The 23129-nt window shown below is 47.2% G+C and overlaps 1 protein-coding gene across 1 annotated transcript; it reads right to left on the bottom strand.

The window, feature by feature from the left end:
- Positions 1 to 340: 340 nt before the first annotated feature.
- TMEM39A (transmembrane protein 39A) lies at positions 341 to 21989 on the bottom strand (the record flags this gene model as incomplete). The annotated part of the gene is given in 12 exon segments (XM_079549855.1): positions 341 to 574; positions 1102 to 1222; positions 1751 to 1938; positions 2753 to 3101; positions 3510 to 3652; positions 5300 to 5383; positions 6739 to 6961; positions 9863 to 10053; positions 21584 to 21592; positions 21598 to 21660; positions 21662 to 21736; positions 21738 to 21989. Coding segments are annotated over 12 exon segments (1932 nt in total).
- Between the last annotated feature and the right edge of the window lie 1140 nt (positions 21990 to 23129).

The following is a 23129-nucleotide window of genomic DNA, read 5'->3' as shown; positions in this document are numbered from 1 at the left end:
GCAATTGTGTGAGCAAAGCAGACACAGTGACCACACACACAATCCTGTTGCTTCACATAGATATATGTATGGGTATAGATATACGGTATATACACACTGAGCTGGTTTTTTTTTTATATATATATATATATATAAAATAACACCTTGTTTATAAAGCGACATTTAATTGCCACTGGTTCCCTTCCCACCCCACAAAAACAACAGTATACAAAATATAAAATATTTTAAATATTTATAAACGCCGCAAGAAAAAAAATAGAACTGTACGAAAATATTTTTTTCTGAGGTTCCCTCCCTGCCCTGTGGGTAGAGGAGGGGAAGGGGTACACATTTGGCAGGCCTAGTGTGCCTTGAGTCCATAGTTGTTAAGTGGATAGGAATATGCCCTGCCTAATACTATCCGGTCCCGGAGGAGCTTAAATAAGACATAATAATTGCAGAAAAGGATGAGGGCCATGGAGAGGGTATGGTTCCACTTCTCTGAACGCAGCAGTGAATAGAGTTGGTAGCAGACCACGCTGCCTTCGATGAGAATCAGCAGGTTGAGCAGCCGTAATGGACGGTGGAAGAGGAACTGTGGAGGTAAAAAGCAGATTTATCATTTTTTGCCATGTTAAAGTGGGGAGAGGTGCATGCAGAGTTCTGTCCAGTGCACTGAGCCGGGCAGAAGTGGTGTTTGTATTCCAGCTACTGCTAGCTGCTACGCAGGGAAAGCAGCGTAAGAAACAAGGCATGTAAAAATGTCATTTTCCTTGAGAGGAGGACTGGTAAAGTAACCTACGGGCCAGTAGACATGCCTTCTCATTTTACTAGAAGATGTTCTGTTAGCTACAGTCCTCTTACAAATATAGTAACATCTGATGAGCTGCATCACCACAATGAGAAAACACCGACAAGGCAGCTATTACTTCTGTCTTGACCAGACATTTGAGTAATACTGGGATGGGAAAACCCTGCTGCTAAGAATAGGCCTTTTGTTTAAATCCAACAGACTGCTGCGCAGCATCAAACTGTTCCACACAACCTGCTCTGCTGCAGCTGCTAGGTTTAAGCCTCTCCCCCCTTCCTCAGCTGTGACCCAACAAGAAAAGAGATACTTGCATAAAAGCGGGCGTGGGACACGTCGGAAGGCACTGCTACATTATAAGGCCCAACTGCTTTATACAGGCATCGGCTTCGTCGCACCAATACTCCTTGTGGCCATATTGTGTTTTCTGACCAGCTGTGGGAAAAGAATGCCAGAGCGTTAGCACGAAGGGAAGCAGGAGAGAGGATGCTCTCAACTCACTGAACATGGGTTCACAGGAATGAACTGCATCTTGAAAAATACCAAAGCCTCTGTGGACAAGGACGTGTCCCCAGTCCCACTTGAAAAACACAGAGGCAAGAGCTCATAAGCTCACAAGGACCCTGCCTGGGCAATGTGAAGAAATGGCTCCCTATGTAAGATCCTAGCTTGCTATGCTGGTGGGGCCACCCTTTCCCCCATGTATGTGACTGCTCTAGCAGCCAAGAGTGTTTGTCTCTGAGAAGAAACCAGCATTTGACCAGAGAAGCTTCTGGAGAGCTTTCCAGAGCAGTCACTTCTGTTTCCTGGGAACACAAAGATCAGAGTTGTGTCTACTACCTGTGACAATGAGGAGTGTAGAAGCTTCCTCAGTAGATAAGCAAGTATCAGCAGTGCTCATCCACCAGAATGTCTCATCAGCCCCTCACTGGCAGGCCAAGCCCTCCCCATCCCCACACTCACATATGCTGTGGAGCATTGCTGTAGGAGCCATGTTCTAGTTTCTGCCACTTGCCAAGGTGGGCAGCCGATCTGTGGAGCAGGTCACAGTACTTGGGAGGCAGCAGCTGAGTGGTGAGCATGACAAAGGCATTGATCCACACCATGATGAGGTGCTCACAAGACCAGCGCATGTCGTAGTACTGCGTGCTCTGCAAAGAGACCGGACAAGAGCTTGGCACCACTGTCACTCAGCAGAGGAGGGAATGACAAGGGACGTACTGCATGTGCATCCAGCAGACCCACACCACACATTACAGGCATGCGCTTTTGGACCAGTGATTTCAGAGGGTTACAGCTAGGAAACACTCAAGGCTCCCTTCTCCTTGACCTGAAGGAGAAAGGGCAGGGGCATGATGCTGCAGCTGGTGCATCTCCTCCTCTAGCAGCAGATGACAGGAGGGTCTGTTTGCCACAGAACTGCTTCGGGAGCACCAGTTGCACCAGGACTGCTACGTGGATTGTGGAGCCCTGCCCATTTCATTACACCAACTGGAGCTCATACAAATTAGAAAACAACAATAAATACAACCCCACGCTGGCAAGGGGTTCTTGAATTTAGGCTCCCAAACGTTCTAGTTGGCTCTGCTTTCTAACAGGCTGAACACCAAAGCCTCTGATCCAAGCACTCAAAACCCAGGACGATGTTGGATCTGAGACAGGTAACAACAAGTGCCCTTTTCTACAAAGAACGCCGCTATCCATCTGCCTAGGGCAGGGGGTGGGAGAAGGGGAGTTAGTAAGTGGGGTGATGGGACTAGAGGTGCATCACATTTATGGCAATACCTATCCGCCAACCAGGAGCAGTACTAGTGCACTCCGGATGCAGCCATGCTCCGCTATCCGGGCTGCCAAAGGGGAGACAGAGAAAAGGGGAATTAACCAAGAATCTGGCCCGGCAGCAAATCACACAACATTCAGAAGGAGGCGGCAGACAGGGGCGCAAGAGAAGCGAACAAGAGCTACCTTGACAAAACACAGTGGCAGGAAGGCCACGTAGTAGGCACTGAAGAGAGAGTTGAAGAGAACTTCCTTGATCCTGCGGTTGAAGTCTGCTTTTAGGCACTCCACTTCATTGCGGATGAGATCTGGGGAGAGGGGGCAGCTGTGGGTAGGGATAGATGTAGGATTATTGAACTGTTCTCTCAAGGATTCCCACAGGAGCGAAAGGAAATCTTTGGGTTTGACCAGGCTGCTGACAGCTGAAGCCCCATCTTCCACCATCTGATCCTGTACCAAGTAACCACAGTCCGCAGGCAGGGGCTGTGCTCTGCTGTCCTGGTGGAAGCAGCACAGAGGAACATAAACACCAAATCTGTGGGGAAAAAAGGGAGAAAGAAGGGCTGAAATGACATCCCAAAATGAAGCAGGGGCCACCTTCAAGAAGGACACCACACAAAGCAAATGCCTAACTCAAAAAACCGTGCTTAAAAGCTTCTTTAAATCCCACTCATGGAACAAGTGATCTCAATGACTCGGTTGTCAGCTGCAGCAAAGGCCTGTCATGCAAACAGGATGCTGCAGACAATTTGCTTCATAGGGTCAGGGCTCCTCCCCACATCATCTTCTAGCTACTCCTACTTCCCCTTTATTCATAAGATGAGATTTTTGTCTGCCTGTGTTTTAGGGACAGGTTACAGCCAGCAGCTCTGATTCCCATAGCAGCTAACCCCTAGGCAGCTGTGCTCCCTGTGCCCTGAAATTACAAGGTATCATTACTCACGGGTAGCCCAAGAAGAGAAGATTGAGAACGGAATGGCTGCGAAAGAGGTTGACCAGAGTCCAGCAGAGCACCCAGCCACAGAGGGTGAGTAGCACCAGGCGCACCATGTAGTGAATCACTGACGTTGCGCCCACCTGAGAGGCCTATAAATAGAGAAGACATGTTCAGCAGCCCTACTACACTGGTGCTCAGGACAGCAGGTTCCTCTAGAGGAAGAGCAGTGAGAGGGTTCAGAAAGTACGCTGTAAGAGGGATGGCTGCCCTCTTCCTTCCAGAAGTAAAGGAGAATCCAGAAGATTCATGAATAAGCACAAGTTCTAGGGCATGACTAAAATAGGGCCCTTAAAAAAAAAAAAAATCAGAGCTGCAAAGTAAAAAGTATTTTCACTCAAGTCCTTTAATGTTCTGACGATATTCCAGCCTGAAAAGCATTTCCTCTTGCTATTTTTTTGGCAAAGATCACATTTCAGCATTCATTTTCCTAAAGAAGCAGGTATTATCGTTCTCTGTTGAGGAAACAGAAGATGGTGCATATATGCAATCCATTAGGATTTCCACCATTCATCTCTACCAGGTATACCAGACTGCAGTTTAAAGAGGAGGAATCATCAAAAGGGCAGCAAAACAGCTTGCTCCAGTCTTCAAACAGGAGATGGCACAGATTCTTACAGAAAGGAGCGTATAAACAGGAGGGGGAATGACTGTTTACACGGGTTGATAGCGGTAAGATAAGGGGGAATGGTTTTAAACTGAGACAGGGAAGTTTAGGTTAGATATTAGGAGGAAGTTTTTCACACAGAGGTGGTGACACACTGAACAGGCTGCCCAAGGAGGCTGTGGATGCCCCATCCCCGGAGGCGTTCAAGGCCAGGCTGGATGTGGCTCTGGGCAACCTGGTCTGGTGGTTGGCGACCCTACACAGAGCAGGAGGGTTGAAATTAGATGAGCATTGTGGTCCTTTGAATGACCCAGGCCATTCTATGATTCTGTGATTATAACCAATGGAATGTGCAAGAACTTGCATAGAAGGTTTCAAAGCAGAAATTCCAGTCTCTGGGAGGCTTTATGGAGATGGGAACGTAAATGACAATGGCACAAATCAGAGATGAAAGAACTTCTGAGATTCCACCTTCTCTGTTCACCCATTCAACAACTCCTAACCGTTGGGAGTTTGTTTTTAAAACAAACTTAGTCTGGACTTGTATTAACTGTTTCAGTTGATAAGCTGCCATTTTCCTCAAAATAACCTTTCTCAAGCACATACTTGGCCAGATTCCGCTCTCACAAACACAGAGAGGGTCTCAAGATCTAAGCTCTAGATCCTCAGAGTTCTGAGTAACCAGGAGAGAAAGAGCAGTTCTGCCAGCTAATCCTATTTCACTTTACTCAGATGTCCTCCTTCTGATGCTTCCCTTTGATCTCCTGTTCACTCTTTCAGTGTTGCCTAACCTATTTGCCATTCTGCTACCCGACTTGCAATTCCCACAGCCACTTCTCTGGCATGAGATAGTAAGCTACAGTATTGTGCCTGCAGGGATACAGAAGCCAGTGGGATCATTTCACCTCCCTTTAGCTGAAAAGCAACAGGGCTATCCAGTAGTGCAGGACATGAGTGGTTTCAAGAATATAGGTTGCATGATAGCAGGGCATCCCCAGAATCTTAGGACTTTCAGAGTCAGGCTTCTTCTGGGGGAAGAAATGCTCCAGCTCTCCAGTTTTCTGAACTTTCTAAGGCTGTCCTGCTCTGCAGTCAGTATTACAGGCAGGAGAGGGAACAGTGGGAACATTACCTCAGAGATGAGGGCCCACACCAGCCTCCGCGCCAGCATCACTGTGATGAACGCCGCCAGGTGGTAGTCAATAAGGTGGAAATTCTGAAGAAGGAAAGAGAAAAGATTCTTCACCACAGGAAGGAGCTCTGAAAACACCCTGCTGGGGTGGGGACCGGAAAGCTGGCTGCTGAAAGCATTTGTACCTTAGACAGGCATGCCCCTAATCTCCTATTAGGAACATGGGAGAAGGGAGAAAAACAAGTAACACAGGAATGTCTCCAGAGGTAAGGTCTTCCCCACATAAGGAAAAAAAAAAATCCACCCAAAGGCAGGCATTTTGAGGGTCAAAGAGAGCTTTAGGACCAGGATGCTACTGTGGAGAACAGCTTGCAAGTTATCCTGGGAAAAGCCACCAACCAACCATAGCAAGGACAGCCAAATCCAGAGTCCTGGACACCAGCCCACTTTAGCCCTTTGTCTCAGAAATAGGTGGTAGTGACCACCAGTGTTCTCTGATAATCAAAGTTATGTAAGAAGTGTCATCTGCATTGGCCATAAATGTATATTAATATTGATTTTGGCTGCATCAAGTTAGCTACAGTTCTTGGAATCCTTACAGTTTTTTAGTGAAGTCATCAAATGTGTTCTGGCTAGAACAGTTAGCTGACTCTGAATAGTGCTGTCTCAGAAGGAAATTTTGGGTATGTGAGAATGCTTGACTTATGGGAATAGATATAGGTCCATAAAATGTTTTCAGGTAGGAAAACTAAAATGGAATGCTTTCTCTTCAATAAAAGCTGTGTCCAACATCACATAGGTGAATTTGAAACTAACAGCTGGACAAGTGGAGCACCAGCACCACCTGTCTGCACAACTAACTAAGGAACTACCTCATGTTTCAATGCAAGTCGACTACATGAATTAAGGACCATTTCAGAAGTTAGATTTACACAGTTGGGGTTTGCTGACTCAGGTATAAGTCATTCAGACAGCAAAAAAAAGAAGAAACTAAGGAGACTGAAAGGTTTACATCAGCTGAGAACCTGACTCCCTCCTCAACTCCCCTGCTGCTGATCTGCTGTGAGATACTAACAAAGACCTCCATCATCCCTGCTCTCAGGCTCTGTTGTTTCCCTGGGGAAGAGGCACTCACAGCAGGAGGCAGAAGGCTCCTGTAGACTCAACTCCATTTCAAAAATGTAGTGGCTACCACAAGTGCCTGCAGAAACTTCCAGTGAAGAAACCCTGCTTCACTGAAGAACCTCTCTCCCTGACCTTCCACGCAACCCCCTCTCCCCATAAAACGAGGGATGACATGAGTCTGGTTGATGGGGGTGTAACTGAAGTCCCCTTCACCTCCTTATGTCAAAGTCTTGGTGAATCCTCACCAGAAGAAGCACGACAAGAAGCTGTGTAATGCCAAAGCCCAAGCGATGGTATTTTGCTGGGGAACTCACCAGTGAGGTACAGGAAGCAGGGTGATTGTACGGGTACCACCAGACAGTCTTGTAGATGTTGATGTACTGAATGAAGAGGGCTACCAGTAGGTAGATGAAGAACAGGAATTCAAAGAGAAGGCTCCCGTCTAACGGCAGGTCAGGGATCCGGCAGTGACGTACAGGCTCTGGAGTAATCAGCGCTGTGATGGGAGGCGCAGAGAGGCTGATGGCACTACCATTCCTGAAGCAGAAAGATACCATTCACTTGGTAAACATTATACATTATCTCCACTGTTTCCCAGGACAGGAAATGCTTAGGGTTCTGAATCTGGGACTGGGCATTGCTTGAGTAGAAATGGCATCAGTCTTGCATTCATATTACTGGTACAAGGCTGCTGGTAAGCTTCATCTTCCTCTTAACATGGACAAAACTCTTAGCCAGCATTTTCTGTAGACTACAGATAAATGGGTCTACCAGCAGTGCTGTGATGTGCTCAGCTGTTATTTCAAATTGCAAAGGGAAGACTGAAAGTATACAGTGAGGAAGAAACCCCAAGCAAAAGTCATGAAGAACTCTGTGCCACACTGAGCTTTTAAAGCTCACTCCTTCTGCTCACCAGTAAGATATTATTACATTAGCACCCACTTCAGGACAGAAGCACACAGCCTCCTTCCATAGAATCGTAAGGTTGGAAAGGACCTGCAAGGTCCAACTGCCCTCCTGTCACCGTTGCTACCACAAGCACTAAACCATATCTCACAGCTCCTCATCGAGACACCTTTGAACACCACCACAGACAGCAGCTCCACCACCTCCCTGGGCAGCCATTCCAGTGCCTGACCACTCTCTGAGAGAAATAGTTTTTCCTTATGTCTAACCTAAACCTCCTCTGGCACAACTTGTGGCCACTTCCTCAGGTCCTGTTTGTTGCCTGGGAGAAGAGGCCAAACCCCTCCTCATCACAACCTCCCTTCAGGAAGTTGTAGAGTGCAATGAGGTCCCCTGAGCCTCCTGTTCTCCAGAACAATCCCAGCTCCCTCAGCCGCTCCTCATAAGACTTGTTGCTCCAGACCCCTCACCAGTTTTGTTGCCCTTCTCTGGACACATTCCAGAGCCTCAGTGTCTTTTTTGTAGTGAGGGGCCCAAGACAACACAATACTCGAGGTGCAGCCTCACCAGTGCTGAATACAGGGGGCTGATCACCTCCCTGCTCCTGCTGGCCACACTATTTCTAATGCAGGCCAGGATGCCGTTGGCCCTCTTGGCCACCTGGCCACACTGTCGGCTCATGTTCAGCCGAGCATCAACCAACACCCCCAGGTCCCTTTCCTCTTCACAGTCATCCAGTCACTCAGCCCCAAGCCTATAGCACTGCGTGGGGCTGTTGTGGCCAAAGTGCAGGACCCGGCACTTGTCCTTGTTGAACCTCATCCCATTCACCTCAACCCAGCAATCCAGCCTATCCAGATCCCTCTGCAGGGCCTCCCTGCCCTCAGGCAGATCGACACCACCTCCCAGCTTGGTGTCATCTGCAAACTTACTGAGGGTGCACTCAATCCCCTCATCTAGGTCATCAATAAAGATATTGAACAGGATGGGTCCCAGTACTGACCCCTGGGGGACACCACTTGAAATGGGTCACCAGCTGGACTTAACTCCACCACGACCTGCTAGGCATGGCCTCTAGCCAGTTCCTTACCCAAAGAATGGTATACCTGTCCAGGCCATGGACAGCCAGTTTCCCCAGAAGAATATTGTGAGAGACCGTGTCAAGGGCTTTGTTGAAGTCTAGGTAAACCACATCAACAGCCCTTCCCTTGTCCACTAGTTTTGTCACTCAGTCGTAGAAAGAGATGAGGTTGGTCAAGCACAACCTGCCTTTCATGAACCCGTGCTGGCTGGGCCTGATCTCCTGGACACCACACACGTGCCATGTGATCTCACCCAAGATGATTTGCTCCATAATTTTCGCTGTTACTGAGGTCAGGCTGACAGGCCTGTAGTTTCCTGGATCCTCCTTATGGCCCTTCTTGTAGATGGGGATATAATACTGGGTATTCCCCAGTATTACCAAGTACCCACTGCCTTTCTGCTGAGAGCTCCTCTGTTAAAGAAAGTTAACTAAAAATGGAATGAAGCCACTTCCTCGAAGCTGACCTCTCAAATGTGCTCACACTTCCTTCTTTGCTATCTTTTGGATGAGGCTACGACAACTAAAAGCTCCTGTAGACAAAACTGGCACAGAAATGTTCAGACGTAAGTTATGCTGTGTCTAACCAAAACCAAGATAAGCAATGCTCCCTATGGCCCTGAGACGCTGACACCAAGGTCTCCACAATCACTTGTTCCTCTAAAGTCTAAGACTGAGCCATCCATCCACTTATCAAGGCCAGAAAAGTCTTTAAAGCCACAACTAAATTGTTTAGATCTCTTTACTCTGTCAAGATGAACCTATACGAAGTAGATCAAGGCCTCAACATGCAGCAAACAGCTTATCTAGTCTGTTCACTTTGGTATGGGCCCTTGTAGTCTTTACGCTAAATGTGGTACCCTAACTATTATTCCGAGTTCCTTTTTCCACCTCCAGCTTCCCCAGAAAACGGAGATGAGCTTTGCAAACTGTAAGAATTGGTTTTGTGTGGGTCCAGCAGAGAAAACAATAGACATCCTCCTGCCTTTTCTTTCTGTCAGGTAGGAGGGGGGCTCACAGCCGCAGTCTGATGTGTCACAGTAAGTTCCCACAACATTGCAGGCAGCCTAGTAATAAAGCCTAGTAATAATCTGCTCTAATTCACTCCTCTACAAAATGCTGCAGGGAAAGACAAAGTGAATACTGCATGATTGCAACCCTGCTTCTACAGGCCTCCCCCTGGGGCAGATTTTAGTGTGCAGAGAGAAGTACTAGAGAGGAGAATGTGCCATAGCAGAGATGGGAAGAGAAATTGGAAGAGCCTTCTATTGCAGGACACGTTTCTTCTCTAGTGGGCATTGCAGGGCCTACTCTCACCTAATGCCACATAGAGGATTCAATCTCCCAGTTCCTTGTCTGAACCACTGAGCAGAGTTCAGAGCAGATAGGATTTAAAGCTTTTATCATTATCCTAGCCACAGATGTTTCAACAATCCTACCTTTGTCCTCACCTGTTTCTCAAACCAGTACCGTTTCCACAGCTCCCACCAACCAGAGTCTGGAGAGAAGGCAAAGCTGAACGGCTTAGCTGCTGCCGGCTGGGTCCCCTCCTTCCACCGGGCATGACCAGGAACCAGTCCACTTCCAGTGCCTCCAACAGGCTGTGCCCAGAGACCCAGACGATCCTGAAGCCTTCCCAGGTCTGCAAAGGAGACAGAAATATCACTCAGGCAACGAACTACAGCTGAAGTTCTTCACACCCCCAAATAAATGAATTCATGCAAAAGGAAACCACTTTAACACAGAGTGTTGAAGTGGGGACACTCATCACCACCCTAAAAGATCGTGTGGTTTCGACAGTACTGGGTCGGTGTCTGCCTGCTTACAAAGAACAGAATCCACTGATGCTGTGTCTTTAAAACCAGTCAGCTTATGTTATCCACCAACAACTTACAGCAGTTCCTGTTGGCTGGGAAGTTCTCACTGAGCACCACCAGCGCTGGAGACAGCACAACCACATGCCATATTTCAAAAGCAAATATGGAAAGAACCCTTTCTGTTCTGGTGCGAAGAGCTCGTGGAGCTTTGCAGGTCTTTTTAGACGCCAGCACATCATTTGATAGAGTCTGATGCTGGTATGCAATTTGGACCCCCTCTGCTAGAGCTCAAAACAGACAGCTTTAATTGGTGTCCATGAAGGTTTAGCAAAGCAGTTAATTGCATGGTTCAGTTCCCTTTTGTGCTAAGAAAGCCTGACTGACACGATAGTAGGAGGCCCGTTTAAAAAGGGTAGTGCAGCAAAATGCACATGTATGGGTGCACTTCAAATGCGTGGATAGGCAACAGCACAGCCCAGCCCTAAAAAATAATACATTAAAACATAAGTTCATAAATATTTATTTCAAATGACATTTAAGTGAATCAGCTCCTTAAAATGAACTACCATGAGAGAGATTAGGAACTCTGTATCAGTAACGAAGATGGATTCTTTGGCAAAGACTTCATCACTTCCCATATTTTTGCTTTCATTTCATTGACCCTACCCAAGACCACAAGGATTTCAGCAGTCAGGAAAGTTTGTGGTGGCTGTCAGACTGATGGGTTAAACTGGAGTGCAAATCCCAGAAGCCATTCCTAATGAGCATCGTGTGCACAGAAATGTGACACTGAGTGAGCATCTTATAGAAGTGTGTCTGCATTTCTGGAGATGGCTCGGGTGCCCTATTGGCAAAACATCATAGCCAGAACCAATCCAGAATCCAAGAAAAACACTGCCTCTTTCTGGGGAGCTCTCAACCTAGCTCTGAAATATATGGGTGGAACCCATTATCTGTGTCTTATTCAGTTATCACCTCCTTTAAAATCTTGAGAAATCATAGCTGGCAGAAACGCTGAAAGTTTGCTGAATGAGTCACATCACTGTCACCATGAACACAGAATAAATCCAAGAAGGCATAAAAACATATTTGAGGGCGGTGGGTTTTGTTGGTTTGTTTTCGGTTTTTTTTCCCCTTTGGTTTACAAGTTTCTCAAGCTTCATCTCTTACTCCAACAGCCAACTCAAAATTTCAGCAAAAAAATAAGGTGTTTTTACAGATGAACGTTTTGCACACTCCCACATGAAGGTCACTTAAAGTAAAACAGATTGTGGAGAAAAAAGAATGATGTTGTGAAATTGCACAAAAGGAGAGTAAACATCAGACACTTTAAGTTTGGAAGAAAAAGTCTGCATTCTGGCAGACTTCAGAATTCTTATTCCTGTGACAACACAACAGAGAACAGAGTTCTTCTTTCCCTTTCTAGGCAATATTTGAAAGCTCACAACCTTCTCTAGGATGTTCTAGAGCTCTATTTGACAATGTCTGTATTTCAGGCATTAAAAAACAGATGAAAAAAAAAAAACCCTAAACCCCACAATCCTAAAAGGAGTAACTTTCAAAACCGCTTTAAGCCAAATTAAACTATGAGAGGCACTGCGGAAGCTAAAACAATCGATCTAACCCAACCTGCATGCTACTGATGACAACGGATGCAATGCACATAAGTTGATGTTCTAATCGGAGTTGCTAAGAGTTAGTGGAGGGTATTTTATGCCACGTTCAATGATTTGTGCACATAATTTACCAGATGTCATTCATACAATCCCACGAGGATGCTTCATGTGCTCATCAAGAGACACTTGGACACGCATCATGATCGCATTCCCACCCTTTGGCTTTGTGAACTAGGAAAATGCTGGCTCCCACCAGTAAAAAGGAATGCCTGCAGAAATGAGCCCTCCTGATGTCAGTGCACTGCATTCTAAGCTCACCCGAATAATCCCCTTCACAGTGATTCGTTAACATTCAGACTGGGCTAACGTATGAGAGCAGTTACTCAAGCCACTCTTTCCATAGCTTGACTTCACCAGAGCTCAATCAACTTAGGAAGGGGTCTGTTAGAGCAAAATCTGCCCCATAAAACTTCCTTTTTGGTTTCTGTTTGTAGAACTAGTCAGACCAAACCGAAGTTCCCCAGAACAAGTTAAGCTAAGTGTTGAAATCAGTTGGACTCCACACCTGCGTTTTTGGCTTTGAACCAATCCACAGCCCTCTTTTATAGTTTTCAGTGATTAAGAGATAATTCTACTGTGAAAAATATGCTAAAACAAAAAAGAAGAAAGAGAAGTGCCCATGACCTTTACTCCACTGGGTAAGATTCTTGCGAGCAACAAAGTCATTAGGAGTTTTCATTAAGGCCTATGCAGCAAGCCAGCAGTCCTTCCAGGTTCCTGTCTCATTTGTAGAGCCCCCCCACTCCATGCAGTTGCCCATCAGCACTCATTTCATACAGTCTCAAGCGGAAAGTGAATAATGGTAGATAAAAGCTTTTCCTGAAAAGACTTTTCAGTCCATTAGTTTGATTCCACACAGTTCTTCCCAGTTGACCTGTGATTTCCCTTCAAACATCATGCCAACATGTAGTGCCTTCAACTCCAGCATTCTCAGATCAGAAACTGCCCTGGTCCCGAGATCCCCTACCCTCCAAGGCAGATACAGGCATCCCAAAAATGCACACAGAAGATGTGGGGGGGTCAGCTACAGATCAGCAGTCCTGAAAATGCATATGGAGAGCTGTGATGGATCTCTTCAGGACAGAGATGAAACCTTCATCTGTGACATGGTTAACAGAAGAGCCAGGAACATAAGGCACCAGCACCTCGAGTTTCTGATTCGTGCTTTTAAGACTACAGACAGCACATGGACATTTCATTTCTCCATCAACCACCACCTACCTCAATGATGCAGGATGGAGATGGGCAGGAACCACTGCCACGAGCAAGACCTGAGGGATGAAGAACTCAGCAGACCAACTATCCACCAGCTGGGAGGTGAGCAAGCTTGTGCCCTTCCTGCTCCCCAGGGGCCATCCCTAAGCATGGTATTCCTGCATCAGCAGCTGTCTAAATAGCACTTAGAGGGGACAGCTCAGAAGAGTCAGTGACTCATGAGAACAAAAAAACTGCCTGGCTCCCCATCTCTTTGCTGGAAACATTATAATGCTTAGCCAGTTATTTTGATAGCGTTAATGCTTTTTAATTGGAGAAAACTCCCAGCTTCCAATTCCCTCTGGAAGCTTGCTGCACCAAGGTCCGAGAACTGTCAGAGCTATGAGAACACTCAAGAGGCTTCTTGGTTCCACAAGTCCTACAGGCAGATGCTCTCAAGAGCAGAGAGAGAAACATGGCCACCCTCACTTGAAGTGACGCAGCCTGAAAGACCGCAGGTTTCTCATTGCAGATCTCCACCTTGATCAGAGAGACTTATTCCTGCCTAATAAGCACGTGACACCTTGGGGTGAAGCAACACATCACCATCTGTGAGGATGCCATTCAACAGCACTGCTGCAGCTCCCTCGCCATGGCTGTTGGTGCTGCACATCATCCTGCATCCAGGTGTCTGGTAACAGCTCCCTACCCTGCAGCACGCCAGCTTCTCACTTGCTGTTCTTCAGGGGCACCTATCCTGGGAGTGAACCCAAAGGACAACCCAAACGAGCTGTGAGGCTCCAGCTTCCAGACCACAGAGGCAAAGTGCCATGTAAGATCTTTTCGGCTCGGCTCAGCCTGCGTGAAAGACGTAGAAATTTGGAAGATAGCAGCGGCTGGTGCCCACAGGTGACAACAACTCCTTGTGTCCCAGACAGTGGCTTATTTATAAAACCTTGTTCACAAGGATGCTGCTAGCCTGTGGTGAAAGCATTTCTGACAGGACAGGAAGAGGAAAATAGGACAGGATCCTCTAACTGCTGGGACTGAATACATACTGTAACAATTCTGACTTTCAGTTAGAAGACAAATAGCTCTTTCTACTTATTTCCCTGTCTCTCCAGCCAGCCTCCAAAACTGAAACAACCCACGTGAAAAAGGTCTCCCAAATCATGGAGATCCCTGCTTCAAGTCACTGTGCCTGGTAAACCTAACCCCAAACCTGAATTTGTCCCACAGCCCCAATGTCTTTGCAAGTTAGCAGCAAATTCACATTATACTTAAGTTTTCTTTGGAATTGCCGTGAGTCCTAACTAATTGTGGCTCATTCTTTACTTCCTTTCAACACGAGAATTTTACTTTTTTTTGTTTGCTTTTAGTAAAAAAAACATTTTTACAGATGGAAAAAACTTCAGGCACAAAGCTGGCAATTAATTCACCAACACAATGCAAATAATACACACGTATATCATGAGCAGAGCCTAGGAACGGTGATGTCTGCGCCTCGATCACGAGGCTGCCTTGCTGGCAGCATCACATCTGTCACGCCGAAAGCCAGGATGCTACAAAACTTCTGTGGAAACGCCAACCAGGTTCAGGCATGAAAGAGCATTCGGTTGCTGCAAGGCTTTCAGGAGGAAATAACTGATAGGTTATCAGGTGGAAAGCCAAATATTTGGCTCGCGCAGAGGTCCCCTAGCGCTGAGCAAACAGAACCTTTCAACTGGGGCTGGACGGGAAGGCAAACACCTGCCAGCTGGCCCTGAGCAAGGAGGCCAAACCGGTTAGGGGCAAGGTCTCCCATGTCAGCACATTTTCCATGGCCTCACACTGCAGTCAGTTTGCTGGAGGGGCAGGTTAAGGAGTGCAGACAGAAGCAGAAAGCCCCCTAGAGCAGAAGCAAAGGCTGGGCTCTGGATGCTGCAAGCTGGCCCAGAGCAGGACAAGGGGAAATGGTTTCAAGTGGAAGGAGGGAAGACTTAGGTTGGATGTCAGGCAGAAATTTTTTACTATGAGAGTGGTGAGGTGCTGGAACAGGCTGCCCAGAGAGGCTGTGGATGCCCCGTCCCTGGAGGTGTTCAAAGCCAGATTGGATGGGGCCCTGGGCAGCCTGGTCTAGTATTAAGTGGGGAGGTTGGTGGCCCTGCGTGTGGCAGGGCAGTTGGAGTTTGATGATCCTGGAGGTCCCTTCCAACCTGGGCCATTCTACGATCATGTGAATCACTGCCATCAGGTGAAGCACTGCTAAGTTCATTTCTGCTTGGTGACCAAGAGCCAGGAACCACCTTTGCAATAAAACCAACCAGCATGAGCAAGTTACTGTGGGCTTTTGTGATACTGCAAAGCTTCAGCTGAAGAGGATGAGTGGATGAAGAAATCCATCACTCAGTCCTCTACACACCTGTCAAAAACAATCAAACAAGCAAAAAGGAAAAAAAAAAAAAAAGTTTCCATAAACTGCTTTCATACTATAGGACTGATTTCAGGCATCCTCACTGAGGCAGGCTGACAGAAAGACAAGGTGAAGGCAGCACTTGCCATTTGTAGCTGTCACAGTTCTTCACACACCCACTGACAAAAGGAATGAAAAGTTCTCCAGGAAAAGCCTATCCAGGTTGGAGTGGGTGCAATAAGTCTTGTTTAGTTCATTTTGCAGATGTTCTCCTCAAGGATGGGAAACAGATATAATTATCTCAGAGTATGAAAAAGCAACTTTTAAAAATGGAGAAGGATTTCCAAACCAAACCCTACATTCATCAGAAACCTCCTCAAATTCCTTACTTTAGGGGTATACGGGAGACAGAGCCCTTTGTCAGACACGGCTGCACACCATGGCAGTAGCAGAAGCAGGCTGCTGGGACCATAGACACCTCCTCCTTACATAATTCCCTTGTCCTCTTCTACAGGGCATTCTTCAGGCAGCTCTTTTACCTCAGCTTGGCCGTTTGTAGCAACTGCAAGGGATTGCTCTACACTTTGCAGAAAGCTCAGAGACTTACAAGTGCTCTGGGCAGCCTGGTCTGGTGGTTGGCGACCCTGCACATAGCAGGGGGGTTGAAACTAGATGATCATTGTGATCCCTTTCAACCCAGGCCATTCTGTGATTCTATGATACAGAATACAGATGTATTCAAGACCTTGTGAGCTGGAAGCAAGAAGATGCAGATGCTAAACACTGTCAATGAACTACTGCCAACAGGAGCGCAAGAACAAAGCTGCCATACGTGAGGTAATAAAATAATACCTCATAACCATGTAATTACACTGTGCAATTAGGTGCTGCAGGATGTCACAGCAAACAGCTCAGTAAGACTTTAATGAAGAACTGTAATGATCTTATGAATGAAGACAAGTGAAATAATGTTCAAAACAAACAACAGCAAAAAAAAAAAAAAAAAAAAAAAGAAAAGAAAAAAAGAAAAAAACCCCAAACCACCATCATATGGTCCTTGAGGGCCAATCTGCTACAAGTGGCCAATAAGACACTTCTCAGCAAGACAACGGTATCACACAGTTCACAAGATGTTAACATTTTCTTTGGCCTCCTCTGTCCTATACAGCAATAATCACTGCCAAATACTGGATTTTGGAATAAAGAAAGCATTTGCTTGTTCTTGTATGAAGACAGGACAGAATAGCAAAGTTGATATTTTCCAGCATCAGCAGGAAACACAGTCCTGACTAGTTGGATCATTGTTATTTTGGTCTTACAGCTCCCATGCTTCTAAATCGTATGGGAAAAGGAGAGGAACTCCCATCTTGTACAGTGCAAGAGATTCACACTGAAGAGCTGGCAAGATTTAAGCTTGACATATGTTTCTTAAAGACAACTTGCACTGTCATATGAAAGCCCTCGAGAGTTCAGATCCAAAATAGGCTTTGGATATGTAACTCCACAAGTTTTAAGCTCCAATTCCACATGACTATTGAAGACAGAAACAAGAGTTCACTTTAGAAATCATTTTTCTTCACTCTTTGCCATAAGATAAATCAACTGCCAGGAGGTCAGCGGACTCACCAGGTATGTAGGCACTTCTAGTGTGTCACTGATGTGGAGCTAGGTTCACATATGGCCAGCTTTGAGACTGGCTAGCACACAAAAAAGGACTCCTTCTGCCTCAAGAACCCACCTTTTAATTCTCAGCCAACCAAGTCACCGAGAAGTATGCACTTTCTTCTCCGTTCCTCAACACATACATGTGGACCAGCAGCAGAAATACGTGACTGCAAGCCAGCAACCCTTTGCTTTTCAGTCTCTCCTCTTCCACTGACTTGCAGAGAAGTGGTTTTACTGATTCAGGCCTCTACTTCCTTATCTCAAAAAGGATAAACAGCTGGACAAAGTATTTCTCCTCCTGGGGGTTCTCTGTATGTAGTAGTGAATATTTTTATAGTATTATTCTAGTGCTTTAGACGAGCTTTTTTTAAAAACAAACAGAAGCAGCTTTCCTGCTGGTTTTGCTTCTCTGCCAACCTCTATGTTTAATTTAATGGAGACCAGCCACGATGACAAACCATGGGGAGTCACTAGGATTTTTCTATTTTGTCCTCACACAGCTAAAAATAAGGCAGGCATCTGCTATCTGCAGCAGTGAGTTTGAAGACGTGGAGTACAAAAAGCACTGTGCAAAGTTGTTTTGCGTTTTTGTCTTCACAGCATGGAAGGTAACTTTGACTGGTACTGTGTACACACAGGTACATGTATACATATATATCCCCACACCCGATCAAAACAGATCCAGCAGATTCCATGGAGGGCCTGACTTCTCCCTACATCTCTTGAGTCTTTCTCCAAGTCCCCAGACTGGAATTCGAATCAGAAAGTATCAGTGCAATGAAAGCTTGCACATCCCTGACACTGTGGAAAAGTAGAATTCTAAATAAGTCATAATTTGTATATTAGGAGTGTTTAATCTGCATTAAAACACAGAACACATGAGAATACATCAACTACCCTCTATTTCCATCTTAAATAACAGGCAGAGGCAATATTTTATCCATTTCACTTGGCCATGCAATTTCTCCACCAAACAGTAAGGATCTCAATTCCATTTCTATTACTCTGGTAGGCAGCATTCAGAACCTCATATGAGCACATACAGAGCAGGAAATGCAATAGGACATAATAATCCCTGGTATGATTAATTACACCAAGACCAGTTTAGCGGTCTGAATTTGCATGAATGCTCTGCATTTTGGGCCACAGAAGTCTACTGATGATGCTGCTTCCAACTGAATACTTCAGACCAGCCAGCACATCTGGATGTTGCTGCATCGTGGTCGCCAGCCCAGCTTTTCTAACTCGGTTGCACAATACTCACTTCCCACTAGAAGCCTTGTTTTCCGCTTGCAACACGTTCCGTCCGAGTCCAAAAAAGGTTGGAAGTGACTCTAAGTGAATATACTTCACGAAGAATGGCAGGAAATCTTCCAGGAGAGTTTGTGACAACTCACGAATGATTCAGCCAAGTCACACAGAGGTTTACCTCTAATTTTAAAACTATCACTAATTTTAAAACTATCAACTATCTGCTGCTCATCTAGTTGTGGTTTAGATTAAAAAACAAAAAAAAAATGGTGATGGAAACTGAAGTTTCCATCACAAGAGACCTGCTGTGGTTAGGTGAACAAAGAAGAAGGGAGCGCTAACTTTGTGATATCATCTCTTGTTGCGGTAGGCCAAACTCTGCAGGCAGGGAGCGGGGCTCGGTGTCAGCAGAGAAAAAGGATTGCTGCAAGAAGAGGAAGGCTGATGGCCATAAAGTCGTATCTTACTTACAGTTTCTTGTGTTTAAGCCAGCAGAGCAGCACTGATGCTGAACTGTACCAGGTCTCCAGCTGAATGGCAACGCAAGAACAAGTAGTATAGAATTGAATCACAGAATCATAGAAAGGCCTGGATTGAAGAGGACCACAATGATCATCTAGTTTCAACCCCCCACACTATGTGCAGGGTCACCAGACCAGGCTGCCCAGAGCCACATCCAGCCTGGCCCTGAATCTGGCCTCAGAAGGAAAATGTGTGTTAGGTAGCACAATACCATACTGCAGAGTTAATTATGACAGCTGAAGACAAAGCACAAAGACCCCAAAGCACTTCAGTAGATTCTGCAAACCAAACTCAACCCTCTTCTGTGTTTCTCTGCCCATCTATATGTCAGGATCCACAATTTTGTAACGAACAAACATAACAATGGTTGAAAAATCAGTAGTATTTCTAAACCTGGATGTTCTATTAGTAAACAAACTCAACTAACTTTCTAAACAGAGATGCTCAAGCACCTCTTCGCATTGACAAAACACCTTGTTTGGATCCAGAGTATGAATGCAGCCCCTTCAACTCTAACTTTTATATTCATACACTAAAACAAAACTGATCCACTTGTCATGTAACTGCCAGGATGAGAAAAGAAACAAAAAATAAGTAAACTAACAAAAAAAAAAAAACAAACAGAAAACCTTTCTCCATGATTTCATTACACAGGGCACAGAGAAAGCTCTGAGACTGAGGAGTTGTATGGTCCAGAATCAGCACTGTTCTGCTGCTCTGCCTTACACACCCACCTTTAGGAGCTGCAACCCTACAGCTGCATGGACTGCCTGACTGGCTTCTGAACTGAACACTCAAAGAAACTGGAAAGCACCTCAACAACCATTTCTAACACATATGCTCTTGCTGTATTTTCAAACATCCAGATCTGATGCCTATGAAAGAAAAATGTTACTTTTATGACATCCAAAATTTGCAGTGCAGACATTTTCGAAGACTTGCGTTCGGTACTGCCTGATACCAAACACAGCTGAATGTTTTTCCTCGCCTCAAATACTACGTATATAATTTAATTCCATCTCTGTAAATTTCAAACCAAAAGGCAGTGGCTGAAGCAAGCACAGACAAAAAGAAAGTGATTAGGCCTGTCTGGTACTGAATAATACATACAAGTATAACCATATTAGTGACGCACAATATTGCTAATATAGACAGGTCACCATGATGAAAATAGCTTTATTTCCTTGGCTACCACAGGATGCCATTACTGCCCCTGTAAAAAGTATTCTTTTATTCAGAAAGGTGCTAAACTGTACTTCTCAACAAGTTCTGAAAATCATTTGTTTTCTTACAAGCAGAATTGAAACACTGCCTACAAAAGAAGGAAGCTGAACCATCCATCGTACAGTCAGAAAGACTGACATGCAAAGTAAAAAATGGAAGGTAAAAAATGGAAAATGCTACCCTTTTTAGCATCATCAATTATTTGGGTGGCTCGGGCTGAGATAGCATGGAAGCCTTTATTAAAGGAAGTATTAATAAAGGCCTTCCAAAAACCAGGGCATGAGTGCCTGCAGATTGGCAGGTCTGCCAAGAGACAGCCAGGAGTGAGCCCATGCACAGGGGGAGGTACACAGGCACCACTCTGTGACCTTAAAATTAGGAGAGCGCATCACAGTGTAATAGCTAACTGGCCAAGATACCACACGAACCCTCCAAACAAATATGATCTGGATGGCATTCCCACACTGTGTGCTGATTTGTGCTGCGAGACAGCAGTCAGACAGCTGAGAACAGAAACAAAGAGTGGCTGCATCCTCGCCTGAAGTTCCTGTCTGAGAAAGGGTACGGGGAGGCTTCAGCACAGCTCCCAAAGGGGCTGGCACTGCCCAGCAGCTACTCTGGCATTGGCTGGGTTTTACCAGCAGAGCACCCTTGAGCAAGCCAAGTGCCCAGCTGGATGAGCTTGCACTCCTGGGAGGAGAAATAAGTGTCAGAAACAAAGCAGGCCATCACCAGCAGTGTCAGGAGGTGAGTAAAGGTACAAGGCTGGTTAGAAGGCTGGTGTCCTGCTCTGCTCTCAGCACCCTGTGAAACAGCTGAGCCCTTTTGCTCCCATGCTGGCCGACGGCTGGTTACCCAAACTTTTCTGACCTCAGGCAGTTAACAGACCCTGAGCTGACTACAGAGCGGATGCCTCACCTCTAAACACCGTACAACTCACCACTCTGAGTACAGACATCATCTTCCTTCCCTTACAGCCATTACAGACACCGGGGACCTGTTATTCCCCTCGAAAAGCACGCACAACGATGACCAGACTCTGCAAACAAAGCTGCCTGTGTGCCAGCTAGCATTCACGCAGCAAAGCGACCCCGGCACAGAGAGAGAGCCGCCCCTGCGGCGAGGCCTAACCCCGTGCTGCATCATGGAGGCTGCCGCGTTCCCTCCGCGGTGCGCAGAGCCAGCCCCGGGACTCAGGGCCCCGCCGCCACGTCCCCGGGCCCCTCGGGAACGCGAGACCCGTCCCTTCGGCCCAGAGCCGAAGAGCAGCCCCCCCCCCCACCCCGGCCGCCCCACGCACGCTTCCACGCGTCGGATCCCCGTCCGTCGGCCTCCGAGCGCCCGGCTCCCCCAACAAGCCCAGACACGTTGTCTGAGCCCGAACGCGCGGCTCGGGCACGAAGCTAAAACGCGAAGCTCGGGACGCGGTACCTCACGTTTTCAGAGGAACGGCTCGGAACACCGACAGCCGCCCGGAGCCCCGCTGAGGGAGGGAGCCGGGCACCTTCACGGCACGGCACGGCCGGGGCGGTACTCACACATCCACGCGCCGCTCGGACATCGGCCGGCAGCGGGCTCCCTCCCCGAGGGCAGCGCTGCCCCGGGCCGCCGGGTGGGACGGGGCGGCGGAGCGGGCTCCCCGCGGATCGCTCCTCCTGCCGCCGGGCGGACCCACCTGGCGGCCGCCGCTGCCCGGAGCCCCGCGGCGGGGCGGGGGCGGGCGGCCGCAGCCCCCCGGGAACGGGAGGAAAAGGAGGCGGGCGGCACGGGCTCGGCAACCCGGCGCGGCCCTGCGCAGCTGCCCGGGAGACGTGGCAGTGAGGGCTGATGCTCTCATCACAGGGCGACAGGCGGCGGCGGCAGCAGCCACCGCGGCGGCCGGGGGAGAGGCCGGCCCAGGGAGGGCAGCGCCCGCGGGGCGGGGCGGCAGCGCCTCGCCGCCATCTTGGTGGTGGCAGCGGGAGGAGGTGGCAAGCGCAGAGAGGGGAGAAGGCGGGGGTTGGGAGAGGGACGCAGTTGGAGTGAAGAAAAAAGAGAAAAATATTTAAAAAGCAACAAGCGAAGTGAAGGGAATCGCTCAGCACCTTACATGTGCAATGCCCGGGCAGTCTCACAACAGGCAAGTTGGAAGCCAAAGGGCCACCCCATTCTGTGTGCAACCCAGTTAACTGTGAGCAGGGTATGACCGGAGAGCCCCTCGTCCTCAGACCTCCCCTTACAGCCACTCGTCCACCTCCAGCATCAGGCAGAGTGGGAAAGGAGAAAGCTTTGCTGCTGTGTGAGCCGTGCTTGGCCACAGCCAAAATATTGGTGCGTACCCACATCTTCAGCTGCAAATCCAAAAGGCTCTCCTTGGAAGAAAGCTAACTTCTCGCTAACCAGGCCCAGTTCACCTCAACACTTGAGTGCTGTCACACAAAGCATAGAATCAGAGAACCATTAAGGTTGCAAAAGACTGCTAACGTCATCTAGTCCAACCATCAACCCATCGTCCATGCCCACTAAGCCACGTCCCTCAAATAAAGGACAAAGGAAAAGAATGAACCGCAGTCACTCAGAACTGGTGAGTTTTGTTCAGCATCACTGCCATTTTTTCTTCATTCCTGTTTTTTTAAAACCCACACATCATCTTTCACCTTGGCTCAGGGAAGAGGCTCCAGGGGAGACTTTCTATCTGTTTGCTTTTTGCCATGCCATGCACATTTTTGTTGCTGTAGGATCACAAGTAATCACAAATCCAGTCAGCTCCATGTTTAGCATCATGTGTTGCCAAAAACAAACAAAAAAAAAGAACACCAAAAAAAACTTCACTGCTTCATTACTGCAAAATCTATTTGTCCCATGGCTGAACACCAACAGCTGAGAAGCCCTGCTGCCTGTGCCCAGCGAGGAGATGATGTGGAGCTGTGCCCGGTAGAGAAATCATAAAATGATAGGAGTTGGAAGGGACCTCTGGGAATCACCAAGTCAAACCCCT

The sequence above is a fragment of the Tetrao urogallus genome (genome assembly GCF_951394365.1).
Source record: "Tetrao urogallus genome assembly, chromosome: 1".
NCBI lineage: Eukaryota > Metazoa > Chordata > Aves > Galliformes > Phasianidae > Tetrao > Tetrao urogallus.
The sequence above is the reverse complement of the archived record's forward strand: the minus strand, read 5'-3'. Positions and strand labels throughout refer to the sequence as shown.